The 20572-nt window shown below is 42.7% G+C and overlaps 1 protein-coding gene across 1 annotated transcript in view; it reads right to left on the bottom strand.

Moving 5' to 3' along the window:
• Positions 1-19952, bottom strand: part of OTOF (otoferlin) — a 126846-nt gene extending 106894 nt beyond the window's left edge. Inside the window, exons 1-3 of the mRNA XM_078600533.1 lie at positions 19701-19952; positions 18574-18632; positions 6665-6753 (exon numbers count right to left, since the gene is read on the bottom strand). Coding sequence (XP_078456659.1) covers positions 6665-6753; positions 18574-18632; positions 19701-19779 — 227 coding nt within the window. The 5' untranslated portion in view covers positions 19780-19952. The remainder of the gene's footprint in view (positions 1-6664; positions 6754-18573; positions 18633-19700) is intronic.
• Between the last annotated feature and the right edge of the window lie 620 nt (positions 19953-20572).

Genomic DNA, 20572 nt, shown 5'->3' with positions numbered 1-20572 from the left:
GAAGCTGTACAAATCAAAATCTCTTTGACTTATCCGCCAGGCTGATCATTACGCCTCTCCAGCGCCGGGTACGGTATAAACAGAGCAAGAAGAAAAATTGGTTTTGGGTTAGAGCACAGCATGGTTGTAGACAAAAAAAAAGCCTTTCCATAAATACTGTAACACCTTTTTGGATTTCATTCTCACACATAAATGATCATTCTGCCAATATTTGTGTTTAAATATGTAATTTTATTAACCTTATTTTTTTCGGGGGGGGGGGGGGAATTTCCCTACCGCAATAGCCATTTGTGCATCAAATTGTTCACAATGCTCGTTGCCATTATTAGCACAAAGGCTATTTGTATACCATTGTACAGTGGATGTATACACCGTGGAGGGGTGGCACAGTGGTTAGCGCACTGCACTACAAGGATTCGGTGACATGCGTTTGATTCTTACCCATGGCTAACATCAGCGGTGAGTGATACCTGAACCAGTCCTGCCCCAGCTTACCTGCTTCACCAACCCCCCCCCCCCCCCCACTGACCAGCGGGGTGAAGTATGGTCAAACAATCTCCATGACCGACACGGCATCGGCATGTCTGCATCCAGCAGTGAATAATCAAATGGCTGAGAAACGATTACGGCTGTATCACTGATTGTACGCACATAAGGTAGATGCATACGATTTTAGTTTGCTGGGAAGAACAGTTAATAGATGACACCAGTATGGGATGCACGGTTACATCGTTCACATGCATCCCAAACATAACACTTGCGTAATTGTGTGATGTTGTACCGGTAGTCTAGGACGAATTGGGCATGCAATTATAATGGGTTCAATCACATTACCAATGTGCAACGAAGGAGAGGAGAAGGGCCCGAGAGAGGGAGAGGCAGATCTACACGTGGGCATCTTAATTCCTCCCGTCTAAAATATTGCGGGAAATATAAGTGATCTTTGAAAACGGTCCCCGCCATTAATGCACTTAATTAGTTATGTCAAGCGTTGAAGTGCAGCAAATAGCAAAAACATCAGTTCAATTAAATCAGGGAGAGGTGCTGTGATGTGAAACTCTTTTTGGCAATTATTACCATTCAGCTCAAAGGCATCTTTGGTTTAGCGTAATGAATTTATGAGTGTAACGATATAGTTATATTTTGTCAATTATAAACGCTTTGTGAGAAAATGTGTGCACAGGACCGTGCAAGCAGACTTCTGCAATAAAAAATGGACCTGGTGATTGCATTGCTTTGCAAATTGTCAAGAACTCAAATTAAAAAAGTGAGATTCAAAAGCCGCTGCCTGCCTTTTTGCATGTTCACGATAGATTGTGCTGTCAAAAAGCAAACAGTTCACTACAATGGGGCTCTTATCCATCATCACCTCCAGTTAACCGCAAGCATTCTACAGACAAAATTCATATTATCCACGCTTATCAATGTAAGCTCAAGTAAGTTGAGAGGAATTTGCATTTGCAGGAAAATGTGGAAAAAAGATCTGGAAACTGCGTGCCCCAACATCTACGTGGATGAAACAAGGCCCACCGTGATCGCTCCAGCAGAGCATAACCGAATCAGAGAACCCCACTGCCTCTCCCACTGTGGTGCACACAGCTACAAAGGTCCCCTATGTAGCCTTAACAGGCTGTTGGGGCAACTGCCGTTAGCGTGCACCTATGAAGGCCGGTACGTCAACACGAGTGGGTGGGTAGAAAAAGCCATGCCCGGCCACCTTTATCTCCCTATCGGCGATGTTTACACACCACACCAGGTGCCCATTTGAGGCTGAGTCGACCTAGGGGAGGCCCAGGACCGGTTAAAATAGTCGTCACTGATGTTGGCCGTGAGCGGGAATCGAACCCGGGTCGATGTGTTCGCAACGCAGTGCGTTACACGTGCATGTACACACTCGTGCACGTACACGACGGATATATATATAGGTACAGTCATGTATATACACAACCAATACATATGCGCATTGGCAATGTCTTGCGAGGGCCCCATAGAGGATGTATGACCACACGCAGGGTGCGAGCTCATTGGTCACACGAAGCCTCATGCCCCCTCTGATGGGGGTTCTGTGCTCGAACACCACCCGAGTCCCGGCCTCCGGCCACCAACTACCCCTCAAGATGGTCCAATTGAAGATTATGAAGATCAGAATCAGAGGTATATTTCCCACTGAGTAAAGCCCAATGAATGAGCTAATGAGCTCTTTTTTAAGGGTGACTCGGCCGGCAGACAACATCGAAGAATTCCACAATTACAGATTAAAAAAGTAACAAGCAAACACACTTGATAAGAGCAATCACGCTGTAACAATTACATGAACAAATTAAGCTTTTAGTTGTTTTAATTAAAAAAGTCAGTTTAAATGACGACAGAGATGGCAAAATGAGATGCCAAGAGACGAAACTCAGTGGTGATTCCAAACACTTTGGGGCAGCAGCGACATTCAATGCTGTTGATCCAAATTGTGTGCGAAATCTGGGAACTATTAAGAGACAACCATACGTGCATTGCAGATGTCCGTCCAATGGTAATACCAACAATAGGTCAGACAAATAGAGAGCAGATCTACAGACAATAGCCGTTTAAATGAAATAGCCCTGCGGTGAAAATGCCTTCTCGCGCCCAAGGACATTTGCCCAGTCATGGCGTAGAGGAGGTCACAGTGATGCGTCCTGCATGGAACATTCACTGCAAATCATAATGAAGCACGGTACACCGAGTTAAGTTCAAGTTTACCGAAGAAGCAACCTGATATGCTACATAAGAGTCGCCAAATAGCAGAAAGTATATAGCTTCAATAATCTGCCTACGAATTAAAAGCAAACTTTACATTTCACTCTTTTTTATTACCAAACCTGATCAATATGTATTTGAAATGATAAGGTAGCATCAATTATAAACCCAAGGTATTTGTAATGATCAGTCAATGAAGATGGTAACGACATGATTATTACAATAACATTGCTGATGATGACGTTTACATTTGTCATGGATGTCGAAGACAATCCATTATTACATGAATTGGTCATTACCCATTGGTTATTTGGTTAGGCGGAAAGACTAATTAATGAGCGATGGTTTGTCTGACCAGCGAGCACTGGATTGGCTTGGAGATTCAATGAGAATCATAATATGTATTTATACTGAAGGAATCCAATGAGCTATAAAACTATTTTTCACATATGTCCAGTAGTTTCACAGACGTCCACTTCAAAGGGGATTTAGGCGACAGTTTAGGATTTAGGCAGGTGTCGAGTTAGAGTCGAGAAGGTTCTAGAAGGAGGGGCTAAGGAGAGTATAGTAAGGAATGGGAGATCTCGCTACGAGTGGACTGCTGTTGGTGTAATATCTGTAAGTTTGTGAAAACAGCCATACCTCTGGCAATCCTACTCACGTTTACCCGACTTCGTCTACACAATGATATTGACACAGATGCCAATTATTAATGGTTGTGATGATTTTTATGACTGCATTTGCGACGATTCCAATAATATACCTAAAGTGTGTAATTGATGAAGAGGGTAATGAAAGGATGAAAAGCTTGCCCATTACGAAAAAAGCCCTCCTGCCACTGCTCAATTAATGCTGTCTGTGCTTCCGATTGCGAGAACCCCAAAACACATCCCATCAGCGGCCGCCACTGAAAAAATGCCACCTCCACGACCGATGAGAGGGTCATTGTCCGTCAAGGGACAATGGGCAATCATTCACTGTGTTCAGACAGGCAGTAAACAAGTGCGTTTCTTACACTTCACACCGACGCTATCGATCCGCTAACGAGCGTGAACCGCATCATGGCCGTTTCACTGCGCTGTCACCTTGGTGGTGGGTACGACGGCGGTTAAACGGAGAAGCTTCAACGGCCCTGAGCGGAAATTAAACCCGATCACAAGTGGCATTGTGAGTCGCAGCTCTGCTCTTCTCCAAGCAGGACGGACATTCTTAGGGCTCTGAAATCGTACATTATTAAGGCACGACAATAACCTTCAATAAATAATATTAGTATATATTCACCCATTAGGTCATTAAATTAAAACAAACTATTTTTTATTTTACCAGGTAAGACTCACTGAACTATGTCGCTCTTTTTCATAAGCGACCTGGCCACAAATTGTAGCTCAACAAAGTGGCTGATAACGTGGAAATTTATAATATTTATAAACACATGTTTTTAAATGTTGAGGGAAAACCCGTAGGATTCGGAAAAAAAATCCACACGACCACGGGGAGAACATGCAAACTCCAAAAATTATATGCATCAGGGTCGGGATCGAAGCCACGACCTCCTGTATACCAGGTGAGGTAGTTAACATCTCACAACTACAAAACTGCTTACCAGCTGCACAACTAATGTACTAACCCCCTTCACTCCTGCTATTGCTTTGCAGTTACTATCACAGGGTGATAAATACCAGTCAACATTTGTATGGTTATCTCACCCGTTGATGAAAGTGCATTTCCGTTGTACATGATTGAAATTAGTTTTTGGCAGATATTGAGTGAAAACAGTTGCCAATGTGCATCATAAACCCTCCTCCTCTTAGAGAGCTGATTCACACATACCTGAACAATTTGGTAGGACAGATCTCTGGTAGTTACAACCAGCATCATCAGGCGTTTGCCAGAGTTGAACTCCTAAGTATGAAATATTATGGATGTTCAACATACCGGTGTGCTGAAGCAACACGTTTGCGCATGTATTAACGTTACAACTCTATTTGGTGGTGTCGGGTGGAGAAGGGTGAGCGACACACATTGGCGTTTCATTTGTGCGATCTGACCCTAAAAATAAATTACGAACCACAACATTTACCGTGAAAGCCTACTACGTGGTAAAATTCATCTTTCTGTGATATATATAAAATATGAGTATTGGCTAAGAAGTGATCATTTAACACTGTACATGCCTATATTTGTCTCTGATACAATAAAAACAAACAACCCAAAGCTTGCTTAATATAGTTGCAGGTTATTGAAGTAGATCCACTTATTTTCAGATCAGGGAAAAACGGCCAATGAAGCGTGTGCGAGTCCATTAAGCTCCCATTTTAGTATTGACACGGCAACATTATGGGAACATTGCGAAATGTCAACATCACAAAAGACAAATCGGTTCTGCCATGAACATCATAGCTTTTCGGGGGTGATCGAGCCATCTGTACACGCGCGAGAGCAACATCTTTGTGGGAGAGCCTGTGGTATCGCGGTCCCGGCGTCGGCGAGGTGCGGGGTGCGTTGATGGGCACAGACGGTGGGGCTGGGCCAGCGGAATAATAAACGACGATGCCGCTCTCGTGATGATGTTATGCTCCCGTGCGCGACGCTCAACGTGGCCGTGAACGATGATGCCAACGCGTGCCCCACATCCCCTTCACCCTCGTGCTTGCGTGTTTTATGGAGATTTGTCCAAGAGGCACCCCTATCTCATGAGCACTGAGAGCGGGGCCATGCCATGGAAACGATCTCATTGAAAGTGCCGTGGCTTACCGTGGACATGGGTCGGTCTGCGGAAATGAGTGTGGATTTTATTTTTAAACAAATTAAGTTTTGACTTCATCATCATTGTTATTTGTTTTCCTTGATTTGAAGATTGACGACGATCTCCTGCCATTTATCCCAAACATTTACTTTCACGATTTTGATATATTTATGTGAGTTTTCCAGAATTGGTTATTCCTTTTATCATTGTCCATCCACATCGTTTCTGTCTGCCTTTCATATTTTTTCCCCTCGATCTTTCAAACTGAAATGTCCTGGAATATTTTTTCCACTTGATTGCCTATCGTGTAACCTGTCGTAGCTAGTTTTATTTGATCCATTCCTTTGCGCAATGCATTATTTATTTAGATAGCGTCATGAGCACTTTCTCATCTATGCTATTTTTAACATATTTCCATAGCACCATAGTTAAAATACCGATATTCCTCTGCTTAGAACCTTAGTTCGAGTCCAACATTCACAATGTTCGACCCAATAAAATGTCAAGTTAAGTTCAGCACATCGTCAATCAACGACTGGTAAAAGATGTCTCCATGCCGTGTCCGTTGTGGAGGTTTGTTTGACCACACTTTACCATGCTGGTCGGTGCAGGCTGGTGCAGGTGGTGGGTGCCCAGGACCGGGTCTGGTATCACTCACCGCTGATGTTAGCCATGGCCGAGAAACTGAACCCAGGTGACTGGGTTCATGGTGAAGTTTGTTACACGATGTGCCAAAGCTCAATTTAACGTAACAGTTAATTATACTCTTTTTGCCAGTGATGCCTACATGGTGAAGCTCCTTCTTGTTTTAGTCATCTTATAGTATTCATGTTTTGTTTTACAATGTATTGACATTGACGGCAATAGGATGTCGTACCTGAAGATTATGTAGACACTTTTGAGTTGGTTATTCCGGCAGTGAGCACTCTGAGCTCAGTCTCTGACCAGATTCCTGGCCACGCACGTCACTGACAATTGGTTTGTGACCTTGGACTAGAACTCCACTTTGTCATGTCAGCCTCAATTATTCGTGCCGGAGAGACAAAAGTAGCCAGGCACGGAGCTGACCGCAACACCTGCTCATGCGGTGATACTCGCTCTTGAACAGGAGCTCACCAGCAGTACTTGTCCTGAGAGTCTAGAATTCTGATTTGTTGTTTTGTATGTAAAACATAAACGTTTACTCACTTGTTTGTGAACACTTTGCTGAAGTTGAAGACTTGAATTTCCAGCATCTCATGACCCTCAACTGGGGTTCCAACTTCCCAGCGAAAGACCTGAAGGTGGAGTGAGAAATACAAACAGAAAATGTCCATATTGCAAACTCCCTTCAACCACATCATTAGAATGTGAAGTAATATATCTGCCATTCAATTCCATCTGTTACACTATGGCTGAACCAGATGCTGTATCTTTAAATATCCGATTTTAATACAAATTTTGGTTATGTGAGAGATAATTGTATGACCGAGTGGGAAAGTAAGATTGTTTGGCTATGAGGTTACTTCGTGCAGTGTAATTCCTCACGCTACCTTCGTACAACAGTCCTGCCTGCAATGTTTCCGTGCAGCCACCCTCCACTCAAGACCCAAGCTCCCACCCAACAAAGCCCCCTGCTGTGGCTTACAAAGGTCAAACTACAGCTGTGAAATGTGCTGATCCAAATCATCTCATCTCCAATATACATCAATTGCAGCAAAATCCAAAGTCTTGAATTTTTTCTTTTACATTTACATAAACAAGTAGGCACGTATATTACGTTTTATGTTCAAGTTCAAGTTCATTTATTAGGTATAGTCCTGTGAGCCATTCAGCTCTTGAATCGGGTGCAACCGCAACAAACAAAAAACAAAAACATGAACAAAAAACATCTTAAAGTGAATATGTGACTAAGTGCAAACAGAAAATCCAAGAAAAGGCAGCAAAATATTGCAGAAAAAACACCGCACACCAACGCTGTGTGCAAAAATCCCAGTGGGATGCAAGTCAAACAACAACAACAACAACCACAAGACAGCTTAGATTAAGGCCATCAGTCTAACTCTGTACTACAACAAACAAACATGGCTAAACCAATACACTTTTCGAAATCACCAAAATAAAGCCATGAAAGCAATGAAAAAGCAATCATAGGAACTGTTGCATTAAAACAACAGAAAAATCGGCATTTTTTCTCTCTCAAAATGAATCATGTGAAAGGTGAGAATGGTCACATGACCTTTCACGCGTGGTTGCGGACGGATGGATGACTTGAAGTTTTGTTTCCAAAACCGTGCACGTGACCAGTCACAGTCCACAAGTCCTCCATTGAGTTTCCACAAAAGCCACATACCATCATCATCATCATCGTGTAATCATCACTCTGCAACCTAAACCCACTAGTCCAGATCTGATGAAGGCCGAGTGATGGGCAGGTGTTTATGACAATTGTGTTATGTTCATCTAATAACATTCCTAAAATAATATTTCTAACAGATCCCCATGGTATGTACTGCAGTCTCCAACTATTATTCGCTCAACCTCCGTGGCCTCCAACTCTCTGCTATGAAGAAGAGCCATTCCCTGAAACGTCTTTTTAATATATTATTCCCCTTGAGGGCAGTGTTATTGACAAATATGTTGAGTTGTTTGTTTGTTATTTAAGCTTATGAACAACTTTCAATGCAGTATCAAAAATAAAAATAGGTTGATGAAGTCAATATTTAATTAAAAATTCCGTACAAATATTATGCCATGCGTTTGCTTCTTGTAAAGTTTTGTCGCTAAGATGCCGCCATTGGCAATGCATCAAAAGCCCACGTGACTTCATTAAACACACCAAAGGCCAGGATAAACTTACAACTCATGATGTTACATACGAGGTACATGCAAACATTCATTTTTTGCTTGTTTAAAAACTAACTTGCAATAATTTCCTGCTCGACCACAAGATCTTACCTGCAGTAATCCCCAGACATTATAATTAGCGTAAACATTTGATTTAGATCCACTTCACTTTAATTCAAAGGTATTTTTATATGTTTTGCTATTACTTTATATAGATTTATGCATGTGTCGTATTTATTTTGCTAATTCATTTACAAGAGCACGTATTATGCGTAGTAATCTATAATTTTTGTGTTAATGCATTGTATAATTGGAGTGTTAATTAATCCTATTCATGCGATTTCCCATTATAATGTACATGGTTTTAAATATTGAAATGTAGCATGCACGTTTATTTAACATGCTGTTCATTCACCTGTATATAAATGATTTTCTCTGTATTTCTGCCAAGTATCCGCCACAATTGTCGCAATTGTCTCTCACCAGATTTAAATTCCACCTTGCCAAGCTAACTGCACCAAACACATCTCCACCACGTCTCGCTGGCAGTGGCGGGGGCGAGAATGCCCACATGGCATCGAATTCATATTTGTTTCACAACATAAATATAACAAAATTAATTTCACATGTGTTGATTTATCTGGTCTCCCCCCTCCCCCCATGGAGACCTGGGGACTGAAAGAAGCAAAGCGCTGACGCCCACAGACGCGTTACCAACGTCTCCTCTTGGGCATAGACCACGAAACGCGCATGCGACCGGTTGACTCACGACAGGACACTGTCGCCACGCCACCCCCACATACACAGCCACTACCCCCACATACGCAGCCGCCCACACATCTGCCCCCCACCCTCGCTGCCCAAACCATGGGCGAGCGATGCGTGCGCGTCCGGAGCGAGCGATGCGCGCGCCGTGGCACGCCACGAAAACCAACACCGCCTCCCCCCACCGGCGCTTTAATCAGGAACAATCGTGAATTATTGACGCGCGCGGCGGCGGCGGCGATTGTGAACGAGGGTAAATAATACAAGAAGCGCCCGAACGCGATACTCCCTCACAACACTGAAATCAAACACGAGCCGCGCGGCATTGAGGGCTACGGCCAGCCGCAGCCAGATTCTCGGTTAAGGGCATGACAACAACGTTGGTAGCATCACATTAAAATTAGTGTTTTTAAATATAATAATTTAAATGATACAAACAACCGCATTGCTCTTTTAAAATGGGTTAAACCGTGATGGGCATTGCAAATACTACATCGCTCGTGAAAACGGCCGTAATTCAAACATATGGTGGGTCTTTATTAACATATTTATGCTGTTGTTACCGTTCAGTAATAATGGGTGCAACTAATAACAGAAGCTGTTCAGCAATGCTGTTGAATTATGCTCATACAGTTGTGCAAAATAAATATTTCAAAAATGAACGCGAAGTGTAAATTTTGCCAATGTTTTTTTCCTCATTTTACGCAACAAAAATATGAAATGGAATTACAGTAAACCTCTGCCATTCCCTTCGCATCTCCATTGTAGGGTTCGTAAATAGTTCCAAGTTAAGCAAGGCTGCTGGTTGGTGCACTCTGGCATGGGCATACCAAGGGGCTCTCTTCGGCTGTGCAGTAACCATGGGACCGGGCGGAAGGAAGACACCTGTGAAGAGTCACGCTACTGCTATAAATACATCCCTTTGGCTGTTATCATGATAGAAACCCCGTGTACTTTAATTAAAACATGACACGGCAAAAGAAGCTAAGTCATATTGTTATTCATATTCACGTACTTTTCTGGAAAAAAACAAAACAGTAAATGTATTCGCATCTCCATTGTACGGTTCGTAAATAGTCCCAGGTGCAAAGCACAAAATGTTCACGATCATTATTGGCCATCATCCGTCTACTGCTGGATGAAGGCCTCTCCCCGTTGTCACCGTCCCCCGTGGTCCCGTGATGTAATAATTCATCTGGCTCCTGCACACTAAGCTCATCTCATCACTCTACCTCCACGGTGGCCACTCCGTCATCAGTTCTTAACTATCGCCATCATCCCATCGAGCAATGTGTCTTACCCAAGTCAGCTTATTTTTCTGAACAGCACATTTTATAATTAAAAGCGTACTTATTTAGGCACATTAGTTTGTTGTTATCAACATTCGTTTTTCAAAAGCACTCAAACCCGCTCTCACGCACTCTTTTATTTCACCATTTTGATGCCATTCTTCTTTCAGCAATGTATCTGTCGAGTTTTCCAGTAGCCTCCCACAAATACATATCTTATTTTGTTTCGCACACCTATTGTCCATGACTGTTGTTTTTCTATTCACGTCAAGCCCAACATTGCAGCCTTTGTAAATGTTCAGTAATTTTCTGTCCTTCATATCCGTTGCAATTTTAAGTGGGCTATTTATTCGGGGTATCGGAGATGATGAATACATTTTCCAATTATGCCTTTATTTCCCAATCCACTCGCGTTAACAGTATGAAACAAAAAGTAAGGCTTCTGAAACAAGATTGCGGAACCGTGGACATCATTAAAGAAGTGGGACTAGCTGTTGAAACACAATGAGAGGACCTATCTACCAAATATTTACACAGAAATGAAATAGCACAATCATAGAATGACGTTTCGATCATTACGAGTAAAACACATATTGACAAAACGGACTCAAAGAAGTACCGAACCATTTGTAACCTCTCACGCATGTCATTTGTTCACAAAGAGTATTATGGACAGAAAATGTTGCAATTTAGAGGGCATCCAGCCTCGTGAGAAAACTGAGTTTATGAACACTTTTTCTACCATCGACCATTGACCATATAATAATCTCATACTCTGGAAACGATACTCATGAATATAAAGTATCACTGTTCCTATATTCTGTAGGTTATTTAAAAGGAGTTTGACTCGGCGGAAATAAATGCAGTCATTTAATCGCAAACCGAAACCTCAATGAAAACGTCAAATTAAAAAATTGATACAAAAAATATACAAGAATGGAACAGCTACACTGAAACTGCATAATGACGATGAACTCCACAGCAGAGGGGGGCAGTGGGTACAAGGAGATTTGAACGTATTGGCGGTACAGCGACGGTGCACGGTATTAAAAAGCCAATCAGTTTTTACACAATCATTATTTATCTTCCTGCGATTCGCAACCCCGGTCAGAAAATCTTGCGGGGTGGTGGTGGTGCGTAAAAATCAGTTCCCGTGATGTCGAAGCGGTCGGAAGACGAATGTCAGTTAAAATCGAGATTTTAGACTGTTTCGTGAAGAATGCTGTGTTATGCTGCACCGGTGTACCACCGGTATATTCTCAGAAAATCGTACTAGAGAACACAACGGCGAGCACAAAGATTGTATGCCCATGATTGTCACAATGAAGTAATTTACGGTCTTTTGTCAATCCACTTTTTGGATGAAGGCCTCCCCACATCGCGCCGCTCATGGGACTCGCTCACAAACCCAGCACATGCAAAATGTAACTTGTGAGCTTGCACGAGAGACTGTCTCGCTTGTTTACAACCCCACTCTCTGGGTATTTTGACCTCAATTATCCTAATTTCTCACATGCCAGACACCAAGGATTCCACGACTATATTTACATTGCGTGCCACGGGTGTTGTGGATAAAATATGCTTCCGCATATTAAGTTTTGATTTCCTCCAAATTACTTATAGAAGGGTCTCGATTTTCAAAGATATGTTTTTTTATCATTCTGATACGGCTCTGTATAATAGTGATAATATAGAAAATAATGCAGCACAATCGGGCATTGCAAATTTTAGTGGGGCATCGTCACAAATGAAAGTACAATCCATTTGCATGTAGCTGTGTGCTGCACCTTTTACCCATCAACGATGAAGTCCATGCGATTGTTATGAACGCCTGAAACTTGATACACACCGCCGCAACATTTTTGTGTGACTAAAGTGTGGCAAGAGTTGGAGCGCCATGGTGGTGAGATGTTACATCGCCTGGTAAGCACGAGGTCGTGGGTTCGATCCCTTCCATTGACGCCTGTATATTTAGAATTTGTAAGTTCTCACTGTGGTTCCGTGGATTTTTCGCCGGGTCCTCCGGATTTTTCCCTCCACATTTAGAAACATGCGTTTACAGTATTTGGCTGCTGTAAATGTCCACACAATAAACCAATTCGTTAGGCTATCATTTGTGGCCAGGTCGCTTCTGAAAAAGAGCTGCGTAGCTCAGTGGGCCTTACCTGGTAAAATACAAAAATAGTTTTTAATAGAAATATCTAATTATCTGCACAGGTTAACAGCACAAAAAAACCCAACAATCCACACAAAACTATATTCATTAAATAAGTAATTTACAATAAAAAAAATGAATGCTAAAAAACATCACAAGAGCTATGGACTTATATTTTTATCCCCATGAATGCCGCATTTGTAAAATAAGTAAAGCGCGCAGCATGAAATATCTGAGCTAAATTACGGGAACAGTTGCATCAGCTTTACACAACCAAATTTGCGGGAAAACATCGAGCGTTGGCCTCACCATCCACACGTATATCCCTTCGGAGATATCCCCTTAATGCTTCACGCATTTTTGTATCTCAAATCCACGATTACATCAAACATGACTGTTTCAAGCTGGGCACACAACGTGTGCGACATCAAGCAACGACTCGTAAAAATTACAACAAAGGAGAAGAACTCAGCAGGGAGATGAATAAATATTGTTCGCGAACACACACGGGTTTGCAGAATGCTGCTGTACAACACAACCTGGGCAGGAGCGTAAGCTGATGAATCAGAAATACGCGATTTAATCGGGATGTTTACATGGTAAATAGGATTTAAAAAAAATACACAACAACAATAGAACCACGTAGAGCGCGAAACACGTGTATTCAAAAAAGCCATTGTGTTCCAATGTTCTTCTTGAGTTCTATGAGTTTACATATAAAGTAAACCCCCCCTGTAATAGAATGAGGATTTGGTGGTACTGAGTCAGTTGTAGAAGTTCAACATCTGTGCTGGGGACCAGTCCACACAGGCAGGGCCGGATTAAGTAATGACGGGGATCCAAGGCTGTTATAGTTTTAAGGGCCCCTCTTTGTACATTCAAATCCTTCCTTTGTTTCACCAAAACACAGACAAATATCCCCCGTATAGCCTTAACAGACTGTTGGGGCAAGTGCTGTTAGCAAGCACCTATGATGGCCAGAACGGTACACGAGGGGGCAGGTGGCCAGCACCACGCCCGACCGCCTTTGTCTCCCCAGTGGCGATGTTTACACACCACACCAGGTGCTCATTTGAGGTTAAGTCGACCTAGGGGAGGCACAGGACCGGTTCAGATAGTCTTCACTGGTGTTTGCCGTGAGCGGGAATCGATCCCGGTTCGCCGGGTTCGTAGCGCAGCGCCCTAATTGCTACATTACCACCGCAACTACCACCGCCACCACCCATGGCCGATATCAACCTCTTCATTGTTATTCACCTTAGTTATTTCAGCCCTCTTTTTGACAACACGCGCATAACCTTTAATAGTGTAACTTCAATGCCGATGACGATGCGTTGGAAGCCAAAAGGAGTTCACAAGAAGTTACATGAACATAATTAACATCACTAGCCCTGCCCACTTCGTTTATGACCCTAGGAACCACACCCTATGAAACAGTCTGCATTCAGCAGCTTTCCTCCTCTTTCCTCCTGATGACGATCGCTTGTGTTGTGATCGAAACGTCGTGGTTTTTGTTATTTTCTTTGAACCATCTACGTGACTTTACCGAAATACCCAAATAATATGAATAAGAAGTCACCTAAACAAACAAGTCCTTGTGAAAGACCCGACGCAGAAGATCCCTGGTTTTTGATCTTCCGCGAAGCTTCTGGGCCACAAGCCCTGAACCGCATCCGCCACACAATCCATGGCAGTAGATGCGGAATTCCGTTCTTTCTCGCTTCTAGCCAGCCCCCTTACACTGGAACGAACTGTCCCAACGTGCCAAGCAACTGCAGCAGCAACTGCAGCAGCAGCAGCAACTGCATCTCCCTTTGATGCTGTTAATCCTGCATAATGCACATGCATATGTAGTACTAATCACATTCCTGCATTTCCCATAAATATACTAAATTCCTCTTGATATGCAAATTCCTTTGTCAAGGCGCCCAGCTTATATATATATGCTCCAAGCTCGTGTGCTGTTTCATTCAGACTCTGTCGCCTCGACGGACCTGGTTTTCACCTGAGGACGGCTGCTTGCGTTGTGGCCGAAACGTCGTGAGAATAATTTTATTATGTTTTATTTTTATTATTTTATTACTTCCCTTCTACGTGACTTTACCGAAAGAACCAAGAAGATGAATCATCCTCACTCACTCTTTTTCGTTCTTCCTTAAAGCACTCACTTATTTCCCCTTGTTTACCTCCACTCCCCTTCCCCCGCCCTTCCCAATTATTAACGCCATCCCTCTTCCCAACTTCCTTACCAATTAATTACACTCACTCATCATTAACCACTCATTGTCACCTTGATTATCATTTATTTCACGCATAATCATATTCATCTACTACCATCCTCATCAACCCATCTCATCTCACTGTTTTACTGTACAATTGCTAATTCTCTGTTAAGCGCCTTGGTTAAGGCGCTAAAACATTGTAAGGATTGAAACTCATTTCTTTAGAACTGCTTTTGTGTTTAGTTTGTTGTCCTTCCCCCGCACCTCCTATCAGCACGATTGGCTACGTGCGGTGCGAAAGAAGTTCAACATACATACGTAAATTAAAGAAAGACGATTAGATGTATATTTTAGTGGCATCTTAAAAACTGAGGCCCCAGGCTACAGCCCCGAAATCCCTCTGTGCTAATCAGGCCCTGCCTCAATATAACACCCGCTATTGACTTCCCACAAAGTGGTGCTAAATTTCTTGACCCTGGATGGGCTGACTCTTTCCGAACAAGGACTTTTTACTCGGCAATCTTGCGATTGTGAGCCAAGATGTCTCTGCCACAGCAACACCCAGCTGGAGTAGTTTACACACGGCTATTAATTATATACTGCTGTGTATTGCATGACTCCTGCCCATACGTGGGGACAAAGCATGTATATACATCTTGGTATTTTTTGTTTTTGAAGAGTTATTCGTTTTCACACGGAGACATCAATACGTACAGATATATGAGTGAGTATATATAGGTGGGGCTTGGATGGCGATGCTGATGCAGGGTTACTGCAAATTATTGGGTTTTTCGCCTTCACAGCCGTTCTCCTCCCCTTCGCATAGAAGCAGTCGTCGGAGTACCCCGCTCGCCGCCAACGTAAGAGCATGAGTTCAATTTCCCGTATGAGCGTGGACTCAGCCCTTCAGCCCCCAATGCATTGATAAGCGACTTTGATCTTTGAGAAGATATCAGTAGCTTGCTCTGTGGAGGGATGTACCCCACCATGAGAATGTGGAATTTCCACCACTGGCTTAGGGCTGTAAATGGCAGAGGAGTACAGCCTCATCCTTGACTTTTGCTTTAAAAAATATTTCTGCCATGGCATCTCTTCACCGTGTCCCATAGTATATTGTCAACCGAGCTATTAATCATAAAAAAACATCGTGCCACTCACTGGCAAAATACAGTTTTTTTAAATATAAATGTATTTTCAAATTGTTGTCGATGTGAATGCGATTAATTTTGATGTTTGTCTAAATACAATCTGTTCTCCTATAACGCGGTAGCAGTTGCATTCCCGAAGAACGCCGTGTTATGGAAACATCGCGTTATAATAAATCTTATATAGTATAGGGTAAAGCGCAGTCCACGATAACGCGTGAGATGCGTATGCAGGCTGAACAAAGACTGAGGCGCGTGGGTAGCATCTAGAAGCATCCACAAGCGCTTGTTCCTACTCGCGCAACGTAGTTCCATTCACTCGATCTCGTTATATCCAATTCGCATGCGCGTTATAAAAATATGTGTTCCCTAATACATTAATCGCGTTATATCCAATTCCGTTATGAAAACAACACGTGGCGTTATAGTAGAACGGACTGTGCAATATAAATAGCTTGACCGATCACACAAAAGCTTCACTTGTAAATCATGGAAATGTGTGGGCAGACACATCATATTTGCACTGTGCAACTCACTCAATGTAACGTACGTTAGTCAAATAACCCATACACTGGGGATCACATAAATAGGCATTCAATAGTGGTAGGCACATATTACAGTCAACAAATTGTACTCGCTGTTTGAATAAAGCAAAACAAAAAGCCCCATGTGCTTCAATTATTTAATTTACAACCAAACAACTCACATTAAACAAATACACGTTTCAGCTGCACATTCTTAGCTTCTTCAAAGCGATTAGCGTGTGCCATGAAAACGACTGCTAATAAGTGGCAACCAAGCCATATGCTTGCAACAACAACAACAGCAATAACGCACGAGATCCTGAAGATTAAAATTATATTTAAAAAAGAACGTCGTCCCGGGCGTCACTCAACACGACCGGATGAAGGCGCAGAGACGTCACGTGAAGCTGCGTGTCCCAGTGTTGCTGCACGGCGCGGGGAAGAACCGCGCTGCCTTCTAAGGGCTAAGATGAAACGAGCGTTCGCAAACCTATTTTATGATCAATTATTATTAATTTCTTACTTTGATTAGCATATCACCTACAAATGCCTTTGGAGTTATTAATTAATCAACGTGTTGAAGGATTTGATTTATGTTCCAATTAATGTAATCCCATACCATTTAATGAACGTATGATCTTTTGGACTCGGCCAATGTTCTTATAATTTAATCCGCAACTTTGTGTGGCAAATTCCAGTTCCGATACATTTAATAAGACATCCCTCATGTGCTATTTTTATATGTGATACGAATATATAATTTTGATATCTAAATTACTATGGTCACCAGCAGTCATGATCAATCCACTGCTGTATGAAGGCCTCCCAAAGCCATTGTCATCTCAATATATCTCTCTCAAGAATGTGTCTCATGTGCGTTGGACGAATCCAAGACCTTTTAGCAGAGTTACTCATTCTTCCTATTCACATTTCTCCCATAACACGTGTTGTTTTCATAACGCGAATTGTATATAACGCGATTCATGTATTAGAGAAGACACTTTTTGTAGAACGCGGATGCAAATTGGATATACCGCGATTGAGTGAACAGAATTACATCGCAACGCAAGTAGGAATGAGCGGTTGTACGGCTGCCTCGGCGTAGCATCGCACGAGGCATTGGGATGCTGCTGGATGCTTCTAGATGCTACCCACGCGCCTCAGTCTTTGTTTGACCTGCGTACGCATCTCACGTGTTATCACAGACTGTGCTTGTCCTACATTATACATTATTTATTATAACATGATTTTTCCATAACGCAGTGTACTTCAGCAACGCAACCACCGCATTATAGGAGAACAACATACTGTATTTCCGAAAATAAATTGTTTTCCATTTTAAAACAAGCATCAGTTGATTAATCGCGAGCCTTTAGTGGGAATGACATATTCCCCTGGACCAGTGTCTTCGTGGGACAGTCACTCCGTTATCATCCGTTCGGCACCAGGGTGACGATGGAATAAACCTTTGAACGGGATCGGCATTTACAACCTTCCGATTGCGAGTTGCTTACCCTGCCATAGCACCATTGGGCAAACCCATTCCTACCAACATGTAATATAAATTTGTATTAAAATGTCCATTGTCTCAGTATCTTAAGGATGCTGGATAATAGATTACATAAAGGTTTTATATACAATGTAGTGTTTGTTCATGATGACGGTGGTGATGTATCTTCAGCCTGTGATTTTACATCGCTGCCAAGGAAGTAGCACAAGTCTGAATACTGATATATAAGCAGAACTTTGTTCAGTGTCCTTCACATCCACGTTAAAATATGTGGGATCCATAAGCCTTCTATTGGCTTTCCAGACCAATTTGACCGAGCATTTACTTGTCAAAGGAGGTCAACTCCGAACTGGTTTTGATGTCCTGGGTTTTTATCAGCAGATGCAGGCTTGTTGAACAAGTGCTACCGACTTACCGAATGTTTTCTTTGGCGAGAACAACTCCATATAAACTCCGGGACCCCGTTGGAAACATCGCAATTGTATACGTGTGAATTGATACGTTTTCACGCTCTAGCTGTAAAATCTGCGTACCAACGGCTGCAGTTGCACCAGCAGCCATCCGTACGTGTTTTGGCCTCGTAACCTTCGAGCTCTTCGAGACATCACGTGTGGGCCAAACCCGCAGCCACATCGCACAATGAGAGCCATCGTCAACTCACCTCGTCAAAGAGGGCCTCATCCTCGCAGTTCTCCAGGATCCGGGTGTTGTACGGTACTCCTGGAGATGGCGGGACACACGCACGCCGATTGGGAACTTCACCGGATCACCACCACCAACACGCTTCTTGCATCGCACCAAGGCAAGCGTCTCACTGCCGTATCAAGACATCGACTTAAAAAAAACACATCTCTCTAATCTGGCCTTTGTAATGTCGCAGCAACATTGTCATTGAATCTAAATCCCCAATGCATCTATAACAGGGTGCGCGTATATATATATAAAATAACACCTTTAGATTTATAGATCGCAATATACAATCCACAAAGCTATGGCCAGGCGCTATATGCCGACACATGAGGGATTAGAAGCTTGGGATGAACAGAAATGGAGCACTGTGTTGTTTTTACACAATGCCAAAACGAAATAGAACCATTTCTCACCAAAGTGTCACGGGAAATAAAAGGACACTGGCAATGCACATAACATAAACTTTTAAAAGTGCATTTTACAATGGACTAAAACAAGTCATTATATATGAAAAAAAACAGAAGCAGAACATGCACACCGAGCCCATTTGCCGCTACGATATGACCCACGAAGTAGCACTGAAATTATATTTAAGCCATCATGACCACAAAGAACAATTTATCTGTTAAAATTACAAATCTCAGGAATATTTTCTTTACTTCCACGGAATACACGGGGTTTCAAAAGGTAACACATTCATAATGCCTGGATTAACAAGACAATCTCAATCAGGGCTTTGGTATATTGAAAATAATACTCACTTAATTACTTTCATATGAATGTTCTTCTTAAAAGAATACATTCGAACAAAGCTATACCCCAGAGTAAATGGTATATTGTTTCCAATAATAGTGAATCTGTTGCATTGAGGATATTATCATATTTTGTTATTCAATGTCGATAAAGAGTTTAGCCTTTTGTCCATTACCTACAACACTGCACAATATGTTCTGCTAAAGAAAATGCGATTCACTAGCCACATTTGAAATCAAAACTGACAACGCAAACAGACACTGACCCACAAGCAAAAAAAAAACCCCCATAAACACACCCCCGTAACAAACAATCGTCCCTTATTGACCAGGTATGTTCACGCACCTCGAAAAGTTAGCTTAGCGACTCGGTCTCCCTTCCCACGCAACTCGGACACTTGCTTGAGGTGGACCACAAGTGCCATGGTGCCAACGAGCTGCTCAACGACTCGAATGAGGTGGAACGTCGCAGGCTCCGATTGGGGACGCCGTTGATGATGTTTCGGCGTGGCACTTCGTCGAGACCCGCCTAGGCTCGGATCTCCGGCCGAAGTTGGGCTGACAGGAGGATGTCGCCTCTATTCATGACTACGCCGTCCTCCTGCTGATTAGAAAATTTAGCGTGGCGGGGTGAATTATTGAAGAGGCTGGCATCGCTTTACAGTCGCGGGTTAGCAATGGGACACTCGCCCCCGCTAAGGCAACATCTCGCGTTTCACTGTGACTCAGATGCTCAAAAAGGGAGGGCGGTGGGTTTGGCGAAGGGATGGAACCCCGGGAACAGACACATAATACCACTTTCAAAATCATAGGTATTCCTGAGAAGTCCTTCCCGGGGCCTTGTTTGCTCCAAAGAAACATGGCCATTGTGTTATAATGCCAGCGACGGTGTGCTCATGGCATATCAATTTTAATTTTAGTTGGGAAATGTTTAATTCGATTCCAATACACCGTTTGCACGTAATTTGTCCCAGCGTAAAACGTCAGGTAACGTCGTTGTTGAGTTACCTATACGTCCTGTTCAATGGTGCCAAAGGACTGGCAAGAAGCCTAAACAATAAATGCTGCATACGTTTTATTATTCTCAATGGCTTCACCTGAGGTGGTGCATACAGAGGTGCCATCGTGAAGCGATAATAAAGGATAATTGCATAGGCTTTTGTTACAATGTACATGATATGACGACACGATAGCTAAGCGTATGCAGCATCTGAAATT

The sequence above is a fragment of the Lampetra planeri genome, chromosome 14 (genome assembly GCF_965212315.1).
Source record: "Lampetra planeri chromosome 14, kcLamPlan1.2.h2, whole genome shotgun sequence".
Classification (NCBI taxonomy): Eukaryota; Metazoa; Chordata; class Hyperoartia; order Petromyzontiformes; family Petromyzontidae; genus Lampetra; species Lampetra planeri.
This window is presented reverse-complemented; position numbering and strand designations above follow the sequence as displayed.